The sequence below is a fragment of the Vanellus vanellus genome, assembly GCF_965231255.1.
Source record: "Vanellus vanellus genome assembly, chromosome: 3".
Taxonomy (NCBI): Eukaryota; Metazoa; Chordata; class Aves; order Charadriiformes; family Charadriidae; genus Vanellus; species Vanellus vanellus.
In genome coordinates this window covers 101,237,169-101,255,443 of record NC_138907.1, presented here as the reverse complement: position 1 = coordinate 101,255,443, position 18,275 = coordinate 101,237,169, and the positions used below count along the sequence as shown (strand labels likewise).

At 43.4% G+C, this 18,275-nt stretch overlaps 1 protein-coding gene across 1 annotated transcript in view; it reads right to left on the bottom strand.

The window, feature by feature from the left end:
* The window catches only part of DST (dystonin), a 313,178-nt gene that overhangs the window by 269,874 nt on the left and 25,029 nt on the right, over nucleotides 1-18,275 (bottom strand). The window contains exon 4 of the mRNA XM_082481488.1: nucleotides 8,532-8,739. Within this exon, the coding sequence (XP_082337614.1) occupies nucleotides 8,532-8,739 (208 nt within the window). The remainder of the gene's footprint in view (nucleotides 1-8,531; nucleotides 8,740-18,275) is intronic.

Genomic DNA, 18,275 nt, shown 5'->3' with positions numbered 1-18,275 from the left:
TTCTACCCATTTTGTGAACTAAAACATATACACTTCACTCTAATCCCAGTATAGAAGAGCTCTACTAATTTTAGACCCAAGTGGTGCAAAGTGTCATAGCTGTCAGATTGCTGGATACCTGAATCTCAGGCCAAACTAATTTAGTTTTCCAACACAATTAGGCTATGAACCCCACTTAATTGCTAATCTGTATTTATATGCATTGTAGAACATATTATTAAATACTATAATTTCACATATTAACTATGAAACTGAACAATTAAAATATATTTCAAAGCAAACCAAGTTCAAAAGGGCCACGTGGCTACAATCAAGAACAGATTTTGGCCTATGCTACTGAAAAGCCCATCAGACGCCTAATCCTCCTTGTCTTACTGAAATAGTTACACTAATTGTGTAATTGCAATGCACAGAATTTAACCCTCAATATATTGCCTAGAATCTTTGTCCTTTCACAAACTTGCTGCTATTGTCAGTTTGTTTAAAGTATACAAAATCCCCAAAGTTGACAGATTACACTCCACAACAAAACAACGTATTCACCAGGTATAATAAAATTAAATCCAGAAGCACACTAACTTGCTTTTAATGCATCTAAGGGCAAATCAAATGCCCTAAAGGATAACTGATTTCAGCAGGAGTATGCCTTATTAAAGGCTGAGCTATTACTTGGGCCCCAATCTTGGGAAGAGGCTTGTGTGGCTGGGTTTCTGAAGCCACTCTATTCCCACAAAAGCACCCGAGACTGCCTACACAGATCAACTTGTAAGATCCAGCTATTAACATGCCCTTCAGGATTTGACCCACAGACTGAAGTGTCTTTGTAAGCATTGTTTCACCTGTTTGAAAGCTGGGTTGACGGAAAGCATTCAGTACATGAATATTTTCACCCACTACAGAAAATCAAGGCTTTGTTAAATTAAACGGCTTTAATGATGTTTTACAGGAAACATTTCAGGCATGCAGCAATAAGCTGCATTCATCTTTGACATTTACAAAACCTTATTCTTTTAAGTCTGAACTTATCAAATACTTGCACTTAACTTTAAGCATGTGAATAAGCCCATTTTTATTTTACAAAGCACTTGATTCCACGTATATGTTGAAGTTCTAGCAAAATGATGGAATAAATTCTTCAAACCAGGCATGTTTTAAATAGTGTAGAGGAGAAAAATAATGTACAATCTGGTTTTCAAGCAAAATATCACTAGGGATTAGCAAACTAGATCACAGCAAACAATTAGAAACACCTCGACCAAAAATATAAACTGTACCAAAACACAATGATGACTGAAGTTTATTTTCCTTTCCCACCCCACCCCCTCACCACCTCTGGTTTTGGCCATTAAAAAAGGAATTATGGAATATTCCTGTGAGCTCTATTTAAAAGATGTTGCTGACTCAATGGGAATTGGGAAGCACCAGAAAAGCAATGAAACAGACCTTTGATCTCTGCCCCAATTCACATACCAAAGATACTTGAATCAGTGACCAAATTCTGCCTGCCTTAGTCATCCAAACAGGTATCTTTTAAAGCCACAGAGACGCAACCACAGTTTACGTTCACCATCAAACTCAGCTTCAGAAACTGCCACCCAAATCTTGAGACTTTACACAGAAGAAACCTTGCTGAATTGGCTAACATTCAGGTTCTCGCTATTTTATTCCAATGAAATTAAGACCCCTTCAACTTAGCTCAAGTGAGGCACTCATACAAGTAAAATGAGCAGGATTTGGTTCAACATTTAGGATGAAATACGCTGAAAAAAACGCTATCTCCAAGCAAGTTGAAAGTGAGAACTTTCTGCTTAAAGAAGAAAGAATGTTGAAACAGAGTAAGACTGCAAGTTTTACACTTGCATGGCACAAGTCCATTAATTTTGCTTGACTTCATACAGCAGAAATGCCATTACACTTCCACCCCTAATTGAAGGCACTTTCTGTTGGCTAAAATCCTTTGTTCCCAGGAGGCTAACCTGCTGCAGGAAACATGCTAGGGAAACGACAGTGTTGTCATGCTGAAGACTTGCACGGTGGCAAAGAAAGGATTAGGTGACGTGCATCTAGATAATCCACACATACCCTGCACTAGACAGCAAAAAAAACCTGTCCTATTTGAAAAAAAAAGTGATCCATTCCAAGGCTAGACACTACCGCTCATGAAAAGAGCTGGAAGAAAACCATCCAAGGTGGAAATACCTTATACACCCTACAAAACTAACACCTATATGCCACCAGTTTTTGTTAGGCCAAGGAGAAGGAATACAAATTAAAAGCATCTAATCAATTACTCACACCAGTATTTCTTTCTGAGTTCAAAATCAGAAGGCCAGAAGCAGGAGATCTGATTAGTTCACAGCTGAGAACCCAGAAGAGCAAGACTTCTGCAGGCTGTAAGTTCAGGCCCCTGAGTTCAGAGCATAAATAAAGAAATTCAGAAATTCACAGCTTCCAGAGCCAGAAGCGTCTACCACAGCCCCTCCTGTGCTTGCTCTATGAAGCCAGCTCTGAAGAACATCCCTGGACTAAGTCTGATATCAAGCACATTTAGGAGCCTACAAATTCCTAAAATGCAGCAGCAGCTTCATTTTCAGATGTGCTAAAACCGTTCTGAGCGAATGGTACCTTCCAGAGGTCAGTTCAAAAGCGGTGGATGACAGGCATTTTTTTTTTTAATCTTAATTCAAAAACAGTACCCAAACAATGTCAGAACAGCTTTACTTGACGCTACCATCCATCAATCACTAGAACAAATTACATTACCTCTGAACCCTACAAAGGCAACAAAATGCATCAGATGATCTGCTAGTTCTCATTCATCTCCAGCGTCTTTGTTTCTCAGAATACAGAAACAGAACTGTTTGCGGTGCTTCAGCTGAATGTGTAGTATTATAGATCTTTTTAAAGCAAGAGAGAAATGCCAATAGTGAAACAGAACATACAAAAGTTTAAACAGCTCAACCTGAGTTTTGCTATCCCCAGTCCCAGACTTTCCCCTCCTTCCTGCAGAGACAGAGGCTATGCAGTGAACCTGAAGTACCCTAAGGAAGCAGCCAGCAAGCACCCAATCCAAAGAAAACATTTATGTGGTACCTTTCCTACCCCTGACAACAACTTAGTCAAGTCCCTGAACCACAAGGCTGTATTTTTCGTGGGCAGTCACATCAGGCAGAATTTTCTAATAGATCTGTTTCTTATGAAGCCAAAATCTACAGCACTAAAAGGTCTGCGCAGGCCAGATAATCCTATATATTTTAAACCTTTATAACTTACATGATTGTAAGAACATTCTTTAATAACTGCGATTTACTTAACACTAAGAATTAGCTCTTTTCAGAGACAGCAATCACACAGTCATTAACAGATGCGCCCATTTCAGTAATGATGTCAAAGGGAGGCAACTTTGTTACATAATTGTTCAAAATCTTGCAGGAAAAGAAGGTTGTTGCAATTGATATTTCAATAAATATTTACCACCTGAACTGAAAAATACAAAAAAGTTTTACCTGAGACAAAACTATACAATTTCACAGGAATCATATATCTAAGTCTTGATTCTTGGTGTATTACTTAAGATATATACCAGAGTAAATCTATTGAATGCATTGCAGTTAAAGCTTAAAATGGCAATCTTCAAATACTTAATACTCAAATCATGTTGGTATGGAACACTGCATACCTATGCCATCTGATAGAGACAGCATTAATATTTTAAAAATTAAATGTATACGAAATACTATTGGACATTTTTTTATTTACCAAGAAGGCTGCAGCTAACAATAATTGTATTAATTTTTGTTCCCAGGCAATGGTGAGATAAAAAAAATTGTCTTGCTGCTTTGTAAGTTAAGTTCTTTACAAGCTCCTAAAGAACTCAAATACAGTTTCTGAGATACAGCTGAACTGTTAGTTATATCAACAAGTATTTGTATGATTTCTCGTCTTCCTGTTCAGTCACAAACAAGATGTGAATTACGTCAAATGTTTCAGATAAAATATTCTGGGCATTTTATTGCCGCTATCACAATAAAGGCTTTGCCTTTGAATTCCTAGAGGTGCCAGAAACAAAGAAGCATTTTTCCCCCCCGAATAAGTAGCTTGATTCAACATAATTTCTAAATCATCTGAAATAATGTGACTTTTTCTCCTCCACCAAAATGCTTTAGAAATAATGCCAATGAATTACTACATGAATCAAGAAAAAAAGACATGACAGCCAGCAACTTAGCTGACCAGGAATCAGAAAACAACACACTCTTCTCCCACAGCAAACAACTCTTCTGTACTATCACAGATTTAGCAAACAGTTGCCTAATTATTTGCTGTCACAGCCAGAGACATGGTCAGCAGACAGAATTTGGAGACATACAAATATCCTGTACTGTTAAAGCAAGAAGGTACTTGCTATTGCACAGTCTTCAAGATCCACAGCCTACTTTAGCTGCAGAAATAGATGAAGAGTAAAATTCCACTTTTCTACATTTAAAAAGGACTGCTTTTCTCTTCCTAAATCAAATGTCCCAAATGTCTTAATGATGCGGCATCATATGATCCCATGCCTTCCAAGACAGGCAATGAATTTTGTACAGCTGACTCTGCTAGTTACAGTACTCAACAGCTGGGGCATAGATAATTTGGCACCCTGATAATGCCTTAGATGAATATGAGAGCGTTCTGCAAACTGTAGAAAGGAAAAAAAGAACTATTCACATTACAATTATTGGTTGCAGCTTGCCTTAAAAATATAAAGTCAATATGGTTTGCATTTGCTTCAGAAAATTACTAAAGGCGGTGTTTACAAAACTGAGAAATTCAGAGAAATGGCACTCCCTCTTCAAAGCCTATATTGTAGCAATTCTTTTCTGATTAGATCAGCTCCCATAGCAAGTCATCAGAACAACAATCGCTGTAGTGAAGTCATACTACTGGGACTCAGATGGGAAATCATGACCGGCTTGGAAACACATTTTGAAAAATAATGTGTTTTCCAGGTTTCCAATATATCTTAATTAAAACAAGTCGGAATCTTTACCTTTGCTCCCAATGGCTGAATAAAGTATACCTCAAGCAGCAAAACACAGCATACCAATATACTGAATATGACACTAAAAACTAAGATAACAGAAACTGGATCCTTCCAAATAATTTCAGCATTTGGCTGTCACCGAAAATAGCATATCAACAGACCTGATGTTACCCCCACAATATGATACACACTCAAATATTTCCAGAATGTGCTTTATTTGTAATAGAAATGCACATTAGTTTTATGAGTTTATTTTGATGAAAATCCCTTTAACACTTTAAAACACTTAAAAACCAAATCTTTCAGTCCTTATGCTGATAAAACTCTCAGTGAAATAGGGGAAATGAGGCCTAATATATCTTTCCCAGATTTTTAAGCAAGCAGACAAACTGGTATGAGAATGAACCTTATCATACCCAACTTTAGCAGCAAATTAAGGGTAATCTAAAGTAGAATAGCAGTGCTTTGGATTAGAACCAGAACAGAAAAACAAGTTTTCTCAGTGTTTTCTTTATTTAAAAAGTAAACAGTCCACTTGCTTTAAAATTTTGCAAAAATCAGTTCAGCTACATATAAAGTAATTGATGACCTAAAAATATAGGAGAGAATGGAATAGAGATGTGCTTTTGAAGATGACCTATTACAAACTGTAATTATTTCTCAACTAAAATGCACTAATGCATTTCAGCACAGAAATAGCGCACATGCTCCATAGCTGCATTGACACAATGGGCAACAGACACAAAGGAGTCATTAGTCAATACTGTTAATGACACATGAAATTGCAAGTGACACAGGTATACAGTAGACTCAGACCTGACAAGTTCTCATGTAAAAAAAAAAAACATCTGTAGAGGGTTTATTTTTCAAAATATTACCACTAACAATCCGGATTAAATAAAATCAACTATCGGTATCTTCAAATCAAGCTGTCTTAAACTATGCCACTCCCATTCCCATCAGTAGAAACCTTTTAATCAAAACCTTTAGAACTGACTGGAAACACACAGCTGAAAAATTTCAGGTATAAAATCTAACCTATCTTTTTCCCAAACATTAGAAAAGGACTCAGCATTGCAAATGTCAGCATATGCTGTGACATGCTGTAAAAACTATTTTTGGGATGAAGATTCAATCTGAACAGTTAAGTCCATCCCTTTTTCACTTGAATTAAGATCAGAGCCATAGCACTTCTGATAAACATTTTCAGATTTAATATTAGCGAATTTACTGAAAACCAGTGACGAATCATGTCTCTCAAACCATGTCTTCCATCGCTATGAATTTAAGACAGCAATGTAATTTACATTTCTAGCAAGATAAATCTAGCTGTGTGCATCTTCGCTGTGATAAACGCCTTGTTCCTTATTTTCCTGTATTCGATGAAAAAAACTCAGGTGCTACACGAACTAAGACCACCCTTGCACAACCACAAAAAAAAAAAAAAATAAAATAAAAAGGTCAAAATAAACTGAAGCTTTAAAGAAAAACACACGCCTAGACGTGAACGACCGCGTCCGCATTTCACTCCAAAAAGAGATTTTTAAATACAAGAGAGTGCGTTTCACCCGCTGGTGCAGGAGAGACGGTATATTTATTTATCGCAGACGCCGCCTCGTCCGTCCCCGCCAGACGGACGGACACACACCACGCAGGGACCCGGTGCCGCCGGTCGCCCCTCACGCCGGCGGCCCCGCGGAGCCCCCTCCAGCTCCGGAGCCGCCCGTGCCCGCAGCCGCCACGCCCGGGGCGGTGCGGCGCGGCGGCCCCGCGGCGGGGAGGGCTGCCCTACCTTTGTATCTCTCCAAGACATCTTCGTAGGCCTGCAGGTACTCCTGCTCCTCGGCGTAGAAGTACGCGCCGGGGGAGAGGTAGCCAGCCATGGCCGGGGGCTAGCCCTGCCCGCCTCCCTGCGCGGCTGCGGGCAGCCAAAAGCCTCGGGGACGGCACAAGAAAAAAAACCCAGCGGCTAACGGGAGAGAGGGAGGGCTACCGGGGGGGCGGGCGCTGCCAGCCCGGCCGAGGAAACGCCCCCGCCGGCCGCTCGGGTGTCGGTAGCCGCCCCTCGGAGCGCCGATAGGGGCGGCCCCAGCCCGGCGGCGGCCACCGCCTCCTCCCGCCGCAGCCCCCCGGGCTCCAGCCCCATAGCCGAGGCACCGCCTGCAGAACCGGCGAGCTCTGCCTCCGCGGATCAGGCACCGAGCCGCCTGCCTGCCTCCCTCCCGCCCGCCCTCCCGGGTTTCTGCCCCGGCTTCCCCCGGGACGAGGGAGGGTGGCGGCCGCCAGGGCGGGGACGCGAGGCCCGCGGCACAGACGGGGCCCGGCGGGGACACTGTCGCCCTACGGCGCTGGGGCTGAGGGGCGGCAGCACGGCGGACACTGACGGTGGGGGCGCGGGCAAGGACCCCGCGGGCAGCCCCCAGCACTGGCAACTGGCCGGTGCGGGACCCCCCCCCCCGCAGCCCCGGCGGCAGGGCGGGACAGGCGCGGCCGCAGCCCCAGCCCCGCCGCAGGTGTCACCGCCGTTCACCCGCCCCGGGCCGCGCGTCCCCACCGCGCCTGCGCCCCGCGGCGGCCGCCACCGGCCCTCACCCCGGCGCCGGGCCCGCCCCGAGCGGTGCCTCGTGCCCTGACCCCGGCGGGGCGCGGGGCCGGGCTCCCTGCTCCGCGCACCCTGCCTCCGTGGGGCGGCGGCGAGCCCCGCGGGCGGGCGGCCGGGCCGGCTCCGCAGCCCACTCCTCCTCCTCCTCCTCCTCCTCCTCCTCCTCCCCCCCCCCCCGCCGCGGCTGCATTCAGCGGCTGGCGAGAGCCGGGCCCCGCAGAGCTCTGCCACCGCGCCCCCCGCTGCCCCCAATAGCGCCCTTAAGATGCGTTACCCCGGGAAATGGTGCCCTGGGAGGGCACCCACGGAGGCGCACAGAAAGAGAGAACTGGGGGAGAAAAACAGCGTTGTCCCCGGGGAGCACCGAGGACCGCCGCATCTTCCTGGGATTTGTTCCCAGCTTTCGCCAGGGAGAACCAGACCTCCGCCCTAATTTCGACATCGTTTGTCTCCGGGCCGAGGACCAGCGCCCGCCCGCGCCTCCGGCACACCGGGAGGCTCCGTCCCGATCCCCATCCCCCCAAACGCGGCCCCGGCCCCGCACGGACAAAGACCGGCGCCTGGCCCCGCGGGGCAGCACCGGCCGCCGCCGCTGCTCCCTCCCTGGGAGGCGGGCTGCTTTCCCGGCCGAAACGCCGGCACCGGCTGAAATTGGCCAAGGCCGCTGCTGCGGCCCCTGCGCCGCTAATGCGTTTTCGCATGAAAGTTTAATGGGCGCACCTGCGCCTATTTCGGCTCGTTTTCCCACACGCATCAATTCACCCGGCCGGCAAAACGCAGCCAAAGAGCTTAGTCACCCCCGTCACCCCCATCACCCCCACCGGAGGGGCCGCGTTCAGAAAGACCCCCCCCGGGTCCCCTCTGCCCCCCACCTGCCCCCATCAGCCCCCAGCCGCGCCTTACCGGCGATGCGCAGCACGGCCCTCTCGGCGGGGTCCAGCACGGAGCCGCCCTGGATCTTCCGCTTGGACCGCTCGTGTTTGGGCAGGTTCCAGGGCAGCGTGTCCCCCGGCGCCGGCGACACCGTCCCCGATCTCTGGCTGAAGTCCTCCTCGTCGGAGAAATCGGCGGAGGACGACATGGAGCATCGGTAGGACGCGTTGCCGGAGCTCTGCACGGAGAGACAGAGAGAGAGGGAGAGTGCGTGGGGAGCCGCTCGGGACGCGGGGCCTCCGGTAGCACCGGCGAGTACCCGCCCCGAACGGCGTGGAAAAGCATCTCACGGGAAAAGGAGGGTAGGGGAGAGGGATGCCGCTCACCATTGCCGTGAATTTGGGGGGGAGGGGTGCGTGTGCGGAGAGCAGAGGATGATCCTCCCAAAGAATAGCCGGTCTCTAGTGGGAATGCATTTGGAGGGATGTGTGCGGAGAGCCGCGGCTGGGCAACCAGCTCGCAAATGAGCCTCCCCCTTCCCCAACAATAAACCCAGCAGCAGCAACAACAAGCGGAAAAAAAAAAAACCTTCCGGGCTACAAATCGATAGTGTTTGGCTCCCCCGCCAGGACGAGGGAAAGGTTTGCCATCATCGAGCTGGTGATGTTAAATCCATCTCTGGGGAAGACCCACGCCCGCGGGCGGCCCACGCCGGGCTCTTTGTTACCGACCCTCTTCCCCAGAACAGCCCCGCGGCGAGGGAGGAAAAGGGAAGGGGGAAAGGGAAAGAGAAATACGATTTATCTGAGCAGGCCCCTGGGGGAGCGGGGCATGACAGGCAGCTCTCGGTCGCGCTTTGCCGAGACGGCTTCGGCAAACAAACGGCTGATCTGGACGTACAGACCATACCCACTTCAGACTTTCCAGCTCCCCCAAAAAAGAGCGCTTCCAGAAATGTAAATAAGCACTGATGCAGTGCAGGGATGGGGCTCCTGCCATTTCTGGCTTTCCTGCTCAGCGTGAAGTGGGAAACGGAGATGTCTGAACGATAACATTTCAACACCATGTTGAGAATTTAGGATACATCATATGCAGGTTCTCGGGACACGACAGGGGCAAGGTGCTATTTCTCTCCCTCTGCATCTTCTGATTGGAGAGACCTGTGGTTTCTCCAGGGCACCTGACTAGAAAACAATGGGTTTGATGTGTGATTTCATGTGACAGCTACTGTGATAGTCTTTTAAATGTGTAACCTGATGCTAGTCCAGGTATGATGTTTATTTTTAGGGCTATGCTATTCTCAGTTTGGAGACGTGTAGTATACTTTGTTTTTCAGAGACAACCCTCATTCAGCCCATCTAAATTCCAGATTTTTTGATACTAAAACAGCTACCTTTATTTACAGAAGAAATTTGTACTGTGACTGAGATCTGATAAAATTTATTGTTGCTCTCTGAACCATTTTACTGTTGATTCTCATGGTGTGGACAAGTGAATCATCATTATTACACTGGGGGGTATTTCACCCTTTTGAAAACACAAAACCTGCATGATCCAGAGTAACAATGTGATGCACTATATACTATGCATAAAACTGCCAATAACATACAGTTAAATCTGTATGTTATATATAGAGGGGATCTCTTCTTAGTGGTTGCTCCTCCTGACCTCTACACTTCTACCCCAATCCTCTTTTCACCTTCTACAGTACTTCATGGTGAAGTTCAGAAGGGGAGATACATAAAACCAATTAACTGAATTCTTGTTCGCTGTATTGTGATGTGGAGAGAGCAAGAGGTAAGTGCAGAAAAACAGAAACACAAGATGTCTGATCTCAGCTCTGGTTGCCTTCATAATTAGCTCTAGTTCAAAGAATATTTTGCTGCCAGTTTATATAATAAGCTAAAACTCTCTGTAGGATCTCATAAGGCAGGATGGTCACAGACGGGTCTCCCTGATGGGAGCAGGAAGTGCACAGCTTGCCACAGGGCACAGAGGGCGCTTTGCTGTACCAGGTGGGGCTAACAAGGCCCCTGATGTGCTTAGTCAGGGATTAGGTTTCTTGTGGCCTGTCCTTAGCTCCAGATTTTGCCATAAAAGAGAAAGTGTTCCCTTTAATCCCAGCTCTGAACATCCTGCTTCAGGCCTGTATCTTCTGTTGGCTGCTCAGTAACCCTAAGTATCTTTGGATCAGACAGACCCATGGAGACAGATTTTGCCTTTCAGTTTCTTCACCTTCATCATTTCTAGCTTATAATATGAAAATGAGAAAGAGCCCAGACACAGTGCTGTGAGGGTGCTATAGCGATATTTTGTTAGTAGTTATGTAGCAGCTTGGAATATGCAAGGACAAAGTACAATAGCAATTGTTACTGAAGCTTTGAAGAAAAGATCTCTCAATTCTCAGATTTATCTTTGAAAGAAATTTTTATCCAGTAGGATTTAGCCTTTTCTCAAAAGAGGCCTTAGAAACCAAAAAGCACTGTTGAGTGATCGTTCCATGTACACCCCTGAATGTATTCTCCATACTCTCTACTGAGATGTCAATTTTAGGAAAAAGGAGACTGTCCTTCTGGTCAGCTGTGCTACAATACTGGAAGATACACTATGTGAGAAGACCCCACTTGTATTCTTGAGAAATCAAACTGAACAGGCAATGGTAGAGCAATCTTTGACATCTATATTATAACTCGCTATCTTCTTTTAAGTTGTTCTTCTACCTTACTTCATGCATACATTAACATGATTCCTGAAGAGTTAGTAAGCTAAAGTGGGGTTTGCTCATTCATTTTGTTATCTCATTTTCAGAACAAGGCAGGAAGCTCGGAAAGGGATTTTTCATAATGGCAAAATCTAGCAAACTCACATCTAAGAAATGCTAACTTCTAACTGTAGGCTGTAATCACAGCCTACATTTTTATTCAGGGTGGAGATACTTCTGAGTAATGTGTACACAGAGCTATTGAGCACATAAGTATTTTTAAGCATCTTGACTGCTATTCCAAAGACATTTATAATGGAACTTAACAACTGCTTTGCTTTGCTTGAGTAAATTACCAGCTTTGATAAGAAGTCTGTAATTGTTCTCTTTTTGCATAGCCACTGTTCACAACATGCTTACCACTCATCCCACTGGATTGTTTGTTTCTAGCAAACACATTTCCATGCCATAGCTCTAAGTCCCAAATAAGTCCATGATTACAACAACATATTAACCAGTTTAAAAAATACAAAATAATGTAGAACATCTGTATTATCCTGAAAAGGGTTCCTGGCCAATTAGGATAGCGTGTGGAAAAAAATTGGTTATATTCTATTAAAATCCAAATACGTAAGGCACTTCTGTTATTTTTCTGTAAAGCACATTGCTGTATGCAAGTGAAAAACATAACTGTCAATAACACACACAACTTTTTTGGGTTATGTGAGTGAAGTGTCTTTTATATCCACTAAAATAATGATCAGATGCATCCTTACTTAGCCTACTCTGGGACTTAGTGAGGGTCAGGGCTTGACCCTTCTTAGCTAGAAGGCCCATAAGGTCACAGCCCAGATGCTATAGCTGCTTATTCTGTGCCTCCGATTACGCATTCCTTCTGCTCATTAGTCTAAAGGCTTATCTGTAGCTTCTATTGTCAATCAGCAGGAACTGTTGCATTTGCAAGCAGTTGTGCATATAACAGCTTGTGCATCGAAGCCTGTTGGTCATACATAAGCAAATCTCAGAAGAGGTTTTTCTGCATTCAAAGTACAGGATTAAACGTAATGCATTTTTTCACCATCAGTACCACAGGGGGGTGCAAACTGCACAGAGTCTTCGCCGCTGCGGCTCGGGAGGCAAAGTGCTCGGGACAAGCATTTAGGAGAGCAAAACTAATTTCAGCCCGGGTCTAGGGTTTGCTCTGTAATCAGGTGATTTGCAGCAGCTGCCTGAGAGTCAGGCTTGCTACTTTGCTGGAAAAGCGAGCTGGTTTCCAGTAATGAGGATGATTTCAAAGAAGTATTTAGTACACTTCTTGTAAGAGGAATTTGGCCAAGTACCAAGTCTTGATTTTCTTTGAGGAGGACTGTTTGATTTTCTTTGAGAAGGACTGTTTGTCACAGGTGAGGCACTGCAGAAGTTCAGGGGGAAACTAGGTGGAAGACAGTGTAGCTGTAAAACAGTATGAGGTAACGCACAACACCATATATCAGATAAGCCACCCCTAAATAGGATCCAATACCGTCAAGAACACCAGTAGGTTTTGCACTATCATTCCTTGAGGCGGAAGCATTAGCAGAGGTCAGATTTTACACTTGGTCAAGCAATCCAGCTGGCAAAAGCTGCCAAGAGGCTGATACCGAATTATCGTCGTATTGCAAAAATTCCCCATCTTTATGACACATCAGAGGTTGTGCTAGCCAACTGAATTATAATCAAATATCTTATACTTTCACATCTTATATTTGAAAAGATTTTTCCATTGCTGTGAGTTTTTTCACGCTGGTTTTTGGAAGCTGTTGGGAAGTACAGGTCAACACTGACTGAAATTTAATTTTCAGTTTCATTATGAATTATTTATATTCCAGTTATACTAAACTATCTCAGAATTCCTGGAATACATTTTCTTTTCTTTCATTATGTTAATTGCTGACAATGAACAAATATGAACAGAAATGAAGTGTTTGAATCATGATTTTACTGAGTGTTTCAACAAAATTCCTCCTAATTTAGAATAATTTATAATATCCGTTGAATGTAACAGTCTATTTTTGTCCTTTAACATCCCAGATTGAATGATATTAAAGTGGATCAACTTTTAAAGTAAAATAACTTAATAAATTTAAGACAAAATCTAGGGCAACTGAATGTTCCCATTAGTAAATCTTTACCACTTTAACCTGATTAGATGATAATGCAATGCAGAATACAAAACATCCAATGTATGTAATCAGGCTGTGCGAGTCCCTTGGGACTGCATGTTGTCAGAAATGATCAAAATTCAAAACAGATACACAAATGACAGTACAAACAAGGGCAATGTAAAACCAACTATGCTAAGCTTAAAAAAAAATATATCCACCAGTGGACACACAGCTATATTAAATGAATATTTTTCTCTGGTTCTGTGGCAGTCATCTAAGAGGGCACCAATACTTGAAAGTATCTACATTACCAGGATATACAAACATAGCTACAGAGTTTCTGGGTTTGTATTTAATGTTATAAAGCAATAAGCAGAAAGCTGGAAGGCAAACACACTAAGTCTGAAACTCCACAGCATCAAGGGTCTGACTCTGTTAAACTACCTTTGTGAGCAGTTAGGCTTTTCAAATATCAAGACAAATTACTGCTCGGTAGAGCGAATTTACATTCATTCTTTCTAAAGGCAGGAGAAGATGGAAATAAGCATTCACTGTTTATTCTATTGCATGCATTTTGAGCCTGTGATTGTATTTATACAAGGAAATTCTGATACTTTCACAGGCTTTCGAAAGGAGATGGGATCTTTTCTGGGTGCTACTAGGTCAATCTCTACCATTCCCCCACTTTGAAAATAAACTTACAGAGACAACTTTCATGAAAGAAATAGGTTATTTGAGAAAATGAAATTCAAAATGGATCAAGGGCTAGATCCACAAATGTACTTGGACATTGCAATACAGTTTTGTAACATCAAACTATGTTTGCTGGATAACCAATCTACTTATGTATCTAAAACTGATGTGATGCAAAACTGAGTTTTTGGTAGGAACTAAGTAGTCAGAAAAAAACTGTTCACCCAGGATGATGCAGTATCTCATTCTTCAGGGACATAAGACACCCCCAGACCTTCTCCTGAAATTGGGCCTCGGTCATCCTTTCATAACAGCAGGGATAACTAGTTTCATGTGAACCATACAGGAAGTGAAGTAGCTGTTTGCCTTTTCCTTATTGTCTTAAGAAGCTTGAAAGCTAAACTCAAGCCCTCATCTCCCAGCAGCCAGCCTGGAGACTATTCTGCAACAACCTCCTGGATGTGGAAGTGGTACAGCTTAAAAAAAAAAAAAAAAGTTCATGATTTCTTGGTGTGGAATGAGGAGGAGGAAGAGTGAGCATAGCGCTCTGTGTCACAGCATGGCAGGCTCTCTCTGGGGAGAATGAAGCACTGGGTTCTGATCCCTGCTCCAATGACTGCTTATACATTCTGCTTTAAGTAGTAATTGGGTAAAATATGGAAGTAGTCCTTGGATGAGACGTGTGCAATGGAGGCAACAGAAACCACAATGCAGCTCACTTACTACTTCTGCACAGATAGACCACATTTCAAGTAGTTACTGGTCTGAACTGATACCATCTTCTAGTAGCTAAAAAAAGAAATTAGTGAATATTATGCTACAGCAAGTAGAGTTTCTGTTTCATTTACTTCAGGTATCGGTGATCTCTCTCAGGAGCAGAAAGTTGAAAGATGCTCCACATTTGTAACTCCCTGTTAACTGTGAGATGAGCTGAGGGATCAGATACTGTCAAGATCATCTCCACAGATCTCAGCAACTTCTGCCAAGGAAGATGGCCATCATAAAGAGAAAAATAAGGCAGAAAGTTCCCTGATGTGCATGTTGCTGTGCAAGGAAAACCTGCTTGCTCTTTTTTCCTTTTCAAATGAATAAATTGAAAAGCAAGGCATACTTCATTCAGTGTGATCAAGACCTGTATGTAAGTAGGGCCAAATAATACTCCATTTAACTAGCCATGTTGTGCCAAAGCCAACAGTTCTCTTGAAAAGCTACTGAGTAAACCTGTGCTAACAAAAATGTGGATTGAAAATTAATAATATCATCAATATGACAGCCCTGATATGTGATCCATTTAATCCATTCCTTTACTCCTAACCTATTTCCCCTATTTAGTTTTTCAATATGAATTGCAGGATTTCATCCTGAAATAGCTTACCTATGTTATAGAAGCTGACAGAAAGGTACTGAAGGTTTTGCAGACAGGAAGATAATATCTTGAGCTGTGAGTATCTGGGAAGCTACAGCATGTGGAATAAGTATTTTAGTTGAGTTTTATGCTAAAACCATGAGCAAGATATAAGTGCTACTTCCATTATAATTATCACTATCTTGTTTCAAAAATAATGTTTTGTAGATATTAATACCTAAAGTGTCAGCATTTCATCATCTCAAAATCGTGAATTATTTCTGTGAAAGAAATGCATATACTTTAGATGACTGCTGTACATAACTGTTGCAAAAAAACCCTTCCATTACCTAAAAATAAATTTAGTATTAATTTTTAATTGCAGCTATCTTGCATCCATTCAGATGCCCCTAGTCTGCCAGGCACAAAAGAGAATAACATGACAGAACAACTACAGTTTGAGGAAGGCACACAGTTTTATCTGCTTACTATGCCTACAAGACCAACCATGTAACAGAGGAAGAGCCTGGAATAAGAAATCATTTAGCTTCAAATACTTTCCTCAGCCTACTAAACTTCTCATTGTAGATTGTACTCTATTTTATCTATGTTTTAATAGAAAACCAAATTAGTCCTGCCATAAAAGGTGTATCAGAGTATGAAAACACTCTGGATAGCGAGAGCAAATTAAAGTTCTAAGTAGCTTTTGAATCCCTGATGGGCACAGATTGTTTTCAAGAAAAAACAAAAGGAGGACTTAGATTTGTTTTAAATGACATAATGAAAATCTAAACCAGTGGTACTGATATTCTGCTTTCAGTAACAACTGTTAATATTCCTGACTTTTTCCCCCCTTATAGAATTAAAGATTCATGTATTCTTTTCAAACTGTTTGAACCCATGTTTAGAAACAAAGTTTCAATACTTGATGCAGCAATCCATCAACATTTAACTATTTGAAAATATAGGTTCTTATAATTACACAATACTAGTAATACTCTTAATAATTAAGTTACCAGATTGTTTTTTCTTATAAAATCCATTTTAAGTTACCTTATCTTATGTTTGGTTGAAAATACTCCCTGCCCAAGGTTGAATTTTCTTGAAAATTTTTAGTCAAAGCCTGAGTGAGAAGCCTAAGAGTGAGATGATTAAAATATCCAGTAGTTATTTGTCAACACTAAAAAAATATCCCAGTGATCTTTTTTGAGAAAACAGTAGGCTTTGGGACGGATACTTAAAAACTAAATATCCTTTAAGCTAGACATAGGCCTTTTGCCATCTTTGTTAAAAATCTGTCTAAATTTGTCAGAGTGATAAGTCTTTGAGATAGAAATATCATCTGCTATCCCTGGCATCAGGGAGTATAAAGTAAAGCTTTTAAAGTTTGGGCCCGATCTCACTGCTCTGATGAGAAAGCTGCTCCAGAACCTACTGTTCTCTTGATTACAAGTAATCTTCCTCTAGTTGCCACCTAAAACTTATTCCTGGTCTTTGGGTTTGTTTTTTTTTGCAACAACAGTGTTCATTTCCTTCAATACCTTTTTTGCTTCCCTGATGCGTTCATAGCCTGCATTGTACCTCCTCTCAGTCTTTTTTTGTTTTGCCGAGCAAGTCAACTTCTTTTAATCTCTCCTCATCTGCTAGTAGTACTTCTTTGCAAAGGTAAATAGTTTGATTTAACTATTCCTAAAGCCCAGGGGACTACCAGTGTGATTTTACCAGATTTTTATTTTTAAAAGGCCATGTTTGAATTTATCAACTAAAATCTTTTCAATTTATCAACTAAAATCCCTTCAAGCACCCATTAACCAAAGACTCTCAGGGGTCTTATGGATGGTGGGCTAATACCCCACCATCATGGACTGACCAAGCAAATTCCACCCTTGCAGCTCTTACCTCTGCTATCAGGACACCTACCATCCCCACCGAGGAGCTGAGCAGGATCCTTCCAGCCTGGAGGTATGGAGCAAAAAATAATCTTTCCGTCTAATAGTTACCTGCTGTGGTTGCAGGCTGATGGCAGTGCGGGCAAGAGGCATGGAGAGCAGGGGAGAGCAGGCACCAGACCTCACAGAGGGGAGACTGTTTCTTTTATGTTCTCCATGACTCGCTCGGCTGTGCTTAGCCAGCAAGAGGAAGAAGCTGTATGATCTGAATGTAGAGAGGACAAACACCGGAACCAGCACACTGGAGGCCTGGTCAGTCCCAAGTCTATTTCTCCAGCCCTTTCCCTCCCAGTGTGCTGGTTCCGGTGTTGTCCTCTCTACATTCAGACTCACCTAGACTGGCAAGTCTGGTCCTCTGCTGGCTAAGCACAGCGAGCGAGTCATGGAAAACATAAAAGAAACAGTCTCCCCTCTGTGAGGTCTGGGACTGTACCTCGCTGGATCAGGGGAATCTAAGGATCTGTGCATGCACTGCCATCGCCTGCAACCAAGCATGTACAAGTTCTCTGATGGGAGAGGAAAGATTAAACTTGTGCATGAAGAGGTCTCCAAGAAGAGAGACAAGAGCCACAGAAGGTACGTGTAAAGTATGCAACCACAGGCCACAGGGAGACGCAGGAATCAAAGAGACTGTTTGAACAAGTGCTTCAGAGCAACGGGATGACTGACCAAGTGAGCTTCGGAAGGGCTGTGCAAGAGATGTGACATGGAGGAGTGATGCAAGGACTGCCAAAGCGAGAGGAGAAGGGCTGAGGTTGGCAGAGGTCTAAGGACTGTGGGCAGTGAGGAAGAAGCCAGTGGTGGGGCAGGGGCAGGTCAGGACCGGGCTAGAGGAAACAGGGCAGAAAGAGCCACACTTGGGAGGAATGAGCACAAGAAAGCATATCTCCCTCAGAAGCCTGTTAGGAAATGGAAGCTTCATCTCAACTCCACCATTAGCAA